Source organism: Pygoscelis adeliae, unplaced genomic scaffold, assembly GCF_000699105.1.
Source record: "Pygoscelis adeliae isolate BGI_AS28 unplaced genomic scaffold, ASM69910v1 Scaffold116, whole genome shotgun sequence".
NCBI classification, from domain to species: Eukaryota; Metazoa; Chordata; class Aves; order Sphenisciformes; family Spheniscidae; genus Pygoscelis; species Pygoscelis adeliae.
The window spans coordinates 2,194,723-2,201,753 of record NW_008825080.1 but is presented as its reverse complement, the minus strand read 5'-3'; the positions used below and the strand labels follow the sequence as shown (position 1 = coordinate 2,201,753).

Here is a 7,031-nt window from a genome sequence, read left to right as displayed (position 1 = left end):
ATGGGAGGTTTCCTCACTTTGTCCCCCTCTGCTGCTGTCATTCTCCTGGTAATTCGTGGAGGTAAGTGCTTGGTTCGATCCTTTTGAAGGTAAATGCTGATGTATAAAGTTCCAGTTAAGCCAACATGTACTAATGTAAAGGAAGTAGTCATAATTTTTGAGTTCTTATTATTAGCTCTTTTCCACTGTCTGCATGTGTTTGATCTTTCATACAAACAATTTCTGAATGTAGTAGCAGAATGTAGAATGTAGTATTAATTAAAACTGCACAGGGGACAGGCTATTTGGAGGAGTTCAGAGGATTTAACATAATGATTATCTGACCTTTCTTTCCAGAGGCATACACATACATTAATCTCTTGATTTTCTGTTTTTCTGAAAAACAGGTTCATGTAATGTGGCTTACACTATATAATCCAGTTTCCAGGTGTCCACATAAGTCACATATTGTACAACATTTATCATGTGGCAGATCTGAGGTTGTTACTCACAATGAAAGCTAAGAAATTAACCATAGTGGTGAACTTCAGGAAAAGAAATCTGTGCAAGAGCCAAAATACTTTGGTGTTTTTCTTGTCAAAGCTCACCCCACTGATCTAATTTTGATCCCATTGAAACATAGAATCATAGAATCACAGAATGGTTTGGGTTGGAAGGGACCTTAAAGATCATGTAGTTCCAACATCCCTGCCATGGGCAGGAACACCTTCCACTAGACCAGGTTGCTCAAAGCCCCATCCAACCTGGCCTTGAACACTTCCGGGGATGGGGCATCCACAGTTTCTCTGGACAACTTGTGCCAGTGTTTCACCACCCTCATAGTGAAGAATTTCTTCCCGATATCTAATCTAAATCTACCCTCTTGCAGTTTAAAGCCATTACCCCCTGTCCTATCACTACATGCTCTTGTAAAAAGTCCCTCTCCAGCTTTCTTGTAGGCCCCCTTCAGATACTGGAAGGCTGCAATAAGTTCTCCCCGGAGCCTTCTCTTCTCCAGGCTGAACAACCCCAGCTCTCTCAGCCTGTCTTCATAGGAGAGGTGCTCCAGCCCTTTGATCATCTTCGTGGCCCTCCTCTGGACTCTCTCCAACAGCTCCAAATGTGCAGAAGTAGTACTGCTGAGCAATTTTAAAAGTCTACTCTGAAGACCAGCATTGTGACATATGTACATACTTGTGTGTCTGTATACTTTGTAATTACATTAACTGTTTTTTCTAAGAGACTTGGAGTGTCTTACGGTGTTTGTTAGCCCAGCTGTGCATATCATGGCTTATTTTTATTTTTAGGTTTGTGTGTGGATATCATTGGAGGAAATGAAGTAGCACCACACTCGAGACCATTTATGGCCCTAATCAACGGAACAAATGGAAAATCTATTTGTGGAGGAGCTTTGATCAAGGAAAACTGGGTGTTAACAGCTGCCCACTGTAATGTGTAAGTTCTTACTCTGATTCAGAGATTGTCTTTAATGAGTATCTGGTGTCTCTGTTCAAGAAGGAGAGTTAATATCCCTGGTGGTTTTGTGCATTTAGCATGACAATAATCATGTTCTGATGACTGTGTTTTATAATTTATATTGATGAATGTGGTTCAGTGAGTAAAAAATAATATAACAAGGTATACTGATCTTCACTGTTTCTGAAGAGATATTTTACAAGCTTCTAGCTGCATGCAAGCACAGAATAGCAACACTGAAGTAGTGGATTTGGGGGAAACATTTATCCCTGTTTTCTCAGTCAACCGGTGCACTAGGCCAGAGGACTGGCCAGTCTAAATAGCTGCCCAAAAACCAGAAATAAATTCTTGTCATTTTATTCTGTAAAAGATACACAGTTCACCACAGAAAGAGACAGCATGCAGTTATACAGGAGCAAAAATCCTCCAGACAGATGACAGGAGACACTGAGAGATCTCTGCTCTACTGGATATGTTGGTTTGTCAGCGATCTTTTCTTCTTCCTGTCTGACTCAAGATGCAAATGGCTGTTTGGCTCCACAGAGTCCCTTAGCAAGGCAAGATGTGAGCTTTAAATGACATGTCCTACCCCTTGCCTTTGTGGGGAGGACTGGAGCTGCTGCTGAGCCAGACCTCACACAGGCTTTGTCAGTGGCCTGCCTGGGACCAGTCAATCACTGGACTCTGCAGACATCAGAGAAATGTATCCATCTCTCCTGTCCCCATCCAAACAGGCAGATATATGGGACCTACTACAAAGAGAGCATAGGGCCCAAGAGCTGTTGTATTAACATAAGATAAAGAGTGTTTTCAAATGAGATCACGTTTAAAAGAAAATACAACAATTAACCTAATGATGCTCAGTCAACAGTCAGACAGCTCTTAACACCTGAAGAAAAGGAGCAACCACTTCCTCAGGGTTGTGTTCGCTACAGTAAGTTGCAAATGAAGGCCAACCTACACATCCACTCAAAGAATATTCTCCCATTCAGCTGTAACGTACATTGTTCTCCCACAAACAGCTACACCCGTGGTCTGATATAAAGGTCTGCTTGGACTGCTCAACCAAGGAGTGCTAGACTCCTGGTTTTTACACCAGAGAGCCCCAGCAGACACAATAGTCACCACTTCAGTATCTAGTAAGTGAAGTTGCAGAACAAGTTAGAGAAAGGGAATGAGCTATGTCTCACATGGACTCAGAAAATGGTGTTGAAATGGTGTTACGGCAAAGCAACGGTACAATTCATTCCAGTCTTGATGATCTGTGAATTAACAGTGCTGTGAGCTATTCTCCTAAACTTTCAGCACAAATTGCAGAGGGCACAGCTGGTGAGACCACTACCAACAGCAAAGCTGATGCATACACCCCTCATCCAGTTCCCAAAGGGAACCAATAGGGGTAGGTTCGGAGTTAAGTACCTGAACCCTGTCTATGCTCCTGGGAAGCTGAAAATAGGATAGCATGAATTTTGATTCACGGAGTCATTTTTTTTTAACTACTTGTAAAAACAGGGTAATCTTTTATATTTTTCTAAATTACTGTTGCTTTTCAGGCATGAGAAAAGAGACTCTGTAGCAGCTGGACATGATAGCACCACATTTAACAGCAAAGAATTATGGAGTTACAGCAAGTGAATACCACTAACTATGTTGTCTCTCTTCTCAGGGAAGAAGGCAAAGTTATTCTTGGAGCTCATTCACTGAAAGCAAGAGAAAGAGAAAAACAGGTTTTTCAGATTGCAAAACAAATTCGCTACCCATGCTACTGTTCCAGTTGTAATGAAAACGACATTATGCTGCTGCAGGTATTGATTTTACACATCACTTATAGAATATGCATCTCCTACGATGTACCAGTTTCTTCCTTCTTGTCAGAGAGATGAGCCAAGGGAGTTTCTGGTGACTTTTTTTCTGGGGTGATATAGTCTGGTCTGCTAATCCAGCAGACTGGGGAACTGGGGATGCACTGGGAACTAAGGCAATCAATTCCTGTAATGCACGCCAATGCTAGAAGTAGAAAAATTCTGGAGCTTGACCAAGATATTCCAATTTCTGGCTTTTCAGTGAAAGAATAAAGGTTGTCCACAGAAAGAGGCCTATTTCACACATAGAAATAATTTGGTTAAAAACCCTAACGTTCTGTCTGAAAAACAGTGCTAGTAAAAAATTTTTTACTTCTCTGATTCTCAATTTTGCCAGCTTCAGTGATTACTGTTATTTTGTCCTCCCAATGGTCTGAGAGCCAGAGAAGTAAATTAGGGTATTTTTCAGACCTAATATTTCAGCAGAAGCTAAATGGGTTTTCATGAGACAAAGAATACTCATTTTCCTCATTCTTACATTGATTATACAAATCCTGTCGCAAAGAACTGAGGATTCTCAAAAAGGGATTGCAGTAATTCCCCATTGCCATAATGGAAAAGATCCAACGGTTAACATGCAGGGGCCTCTGCCCCGTAATAACTATTTTCTGTATCTTATACAGCTTGAGAAAAGAGCAAGACTTAATAAAGCTGTGCAACTCATTCCCCTGCCTACCTCAGATGATGATCCCAAACCAGGAACAACTTGCACAGTAGCAGGATGGGGAATAACTCACAGTCGTCTGAGAAAGCCTTCTGATACCCTGAGGGAGGTCAATATCACTGTCATCAGTAGGCAAATCTGTAACGACAACGACCATTATAATAACAACCCTGTTATAACAGACAACATGATATGTGCAGGGGCTAAGAAAGGAGGAAAGGACTCATGTTCTGTAAGTATATTTACTGTCTATATCCACATACATTATATTAAAATGTAAAGTACTAGCTTTTACACATTTATAATTTCTGCCTTTTTTCAGTTCAATTAAGAATTTTATTAAAAATGAGTGAATTTACCAAGGCTTGTTCTTCTAAGCCTTAAAATCAAAACTTCTGATTGATAAATTCACCTTCACAGACTTTGGATACTGTGGTTTTATCCAGGTGTGGCAGATAGCTATTGTCTTCTTCAATAAAATGATTTTAATAGAAAAGTCTCCACAAAATAGCTTATGAGCCAATTTTCAAGCAGCTAACCTCAGTGGAACAACTTCTCTGATGTCAGAGGGCTTTGAGACAGGTTTTGCTGATAAAAAGCACCTTGACTGGGCCCCAAGTCAAATGCACAACTGTGTAAGAACTACCATGTCTTAAAATATTTAAATATTGAATTAACAAAGTTACAAAAAAGGTACCAATTTCTAGAGACTTCCTGCTTTTCAAGAGGAAAGTTTCCAGCTTTTTCTTTTCATATTCAAAAAGACTAACTATTCCTTAGCACTGAGCTAGATTCATTCCCCATTACTCACACTTGAAAGATCAGATTGAAGTCTTTTTCTCTTTTTTGCTAATGAAAATCTTACCTTCCAAGGAGGAAAAAAAAGAAATCCACACTAGCACTGTCTACATTTTTATTTCCTCATGCAACTTGCGCAAATTTTATTTAAAAGAAGCATTTTTTAGCTTTTGTAGATACGAATGACAATTTTTTTTTTCCCTTTTTCCAGGGGGATTCTGGTGGACCTTTACGATGCAATAATGTGATGAGAGGCATCACTGCTTTCGGGAAGAGAAAGTGTGGTACTGTTCATGGCCCTGGTGTCTACACTCGACTCACAAAGCAATACCTGCAGTGGATAAGGAAAACCATAGGGGGAGCCTAATAGATTGATTGGGTTTTGACCAAGCGATTTCCTTCTTTGTACTTGTGTAACAATATCTAGTTTTGAAACACACCTTTAAAAATAGCTTCATTATACTGGTAAAAGAGGTGTTCCCATGCTGAATTTTAGCAGCTTCATGTTCATATAGATGAAAATACCTATGTCTGTTTTCAGGGCAGATGTGATCGTAACAGGGCCAGAACACAATGCCCTGCTACAACAGCATTTGTAGCTTATGCTGTCAGCCACGGAGTCATTTGATGGGTATTTGCGACTCAGGCTTCCAACATTCTTGCATTGCACATCCGGACTGAGCTCTACATGGATGAGTACTTCTGACCAAGAATCTAATCCAGCTATTTGTGTCTGCACTGCATGCTGAGTATATACTGCAGTCTTGTATCTGGACTTCTGCAAATAACCCTGAAAGTTAGTGAGATGCTAGGTACAGCTCCAGACACCTGAAAAACTTGGTAGTTTCTCCGCAGAAGAGCTCCTTATTTCACAAGTGTAGGGGACTGCTAGCTTCAGAAAATTAAGTTTTAGTGACTGCATTTGATTGTGGGACATAATAAGTGTACATTTCCTAACTGTCTTGTATTTGAAACCTCTTGATTTCATCCTTTTATATACTTTGCATTTAATAAAGAAATGGCAATAAAAATTACTGCTTGAAGCTGTCAATTTATGTGGAAAGCTCCGTCTGTTGCAGTACAGATAGTCTGTGTACATAATGTTTTGGATGTGCAATATGTTTGCAGAATGCACCAAGATCAGCAACACTACGTTAAAAAATGAGCTGAAAACCCATCCTCCAGAGAAATGACAGAACGTGTCTCAGCTGGAGTATCAGTATGATAAAGCGCTGTTCATAACATAAAACAATCTTAATTTCATGATGCCACTACTGCTGTTTCAGATATGCAGTGAAATTTTTAAGTGCTTCAACAACCACTTGTCAAACAGCAAACAGACCTATTGTGAAAAATGCTTCTGCCCATCTCTGTATTCACAGTCTTGGGCACTTTCAATGCCATGAACACCTCAAAAAGGACTTGGTTTTATTTTGTGTTGCTCTGGGTTTTTTTTACTTGGAAGTAGGCATTAGCTAAGAGAAAGCAGAGGACGTTCAAACGGTGGAGAAATCTTGTATTCATTTTAATTAAAAAATGATTGCTCGGTTCTTCACAAACAATTAAACATCACTTATAAACACAACATGGGAAAATACAGACATGCTTTTTTACACAACTGCCTTCACCTGATCTTGTTGAGAAGAAACTGTAGTTTTGTCATAGAGGAATAATGAAGGGTGAAGGAAGGAGAAGGCCTAAACTACAGGGATCTTTACTGAAAGTTTTGATGCTGAACATCTTCTTTTATGTTTTCCGTCCATTACAAATGTTACACAGTCAGAATTTTTCACATTCCTTATTCTTATTCCTAAAATGTTTGCTCTGACTCGGGCTGAACACACAAACAAGCACACAAACAGAGGCACAGAGGCACACACTAACACAGAAGCAAAGCAGGAGCAGAGAGAATTCCCAGCCAAGTCAGATTGCATCAGTGAAACTGAGAGGAGAATCTGGCCCACTGACTGGTACTGACACCCAAAGTGGTGACTTTGACTCTGTCTTTAAACACACAGGGAATAAGTAAGACAAGTCCAGATGTTTTCTATTCTTCCAAACTACCAAACCCCTGCTTAGGAAAGAACTTATTCTAAAAACCTTCAGAAAACAAATATATCCTTATCAAGCTAGTGAAAAATCTGTAGCTGATCTTCAAGACAACTGATCATCTAGGGCTATTTCACTCTTCCCATACAGTAGTCTTACTTAATTTCTTTCATCTTTGCCCTCACTCTCTCTCTTTCATCCTG

At 39.8% G+C, this 7,031-nt stretch overlaps 1 protein-coding gene across 1 annotated transcript; it reads left to right on the top strand.

Moving 5' to 3' along the window:
• GZMA (granzyme A (granzyme 1, cytotoxic T-lymphocyte-associated serine esterase 3)) lies at positions 1-5,146 on the top strand. The gene is made up of 5 exons (XM_009326936.1): positions 1-61; positions 1,287-1,434; positions 3,122-3,260; positions 3,941-4,213; positions 4,991-5,146. Exons 1-5 carry the CDS (start codon positions 1-3, stop codon positions 5,144-5,146), a joined length of 777 nt encoding a protein of 258 aa, XP_009325211.1.
• The last annotated feature ends 1,885 nt before the right edge of the window (positions 5,147-7,031 follow it).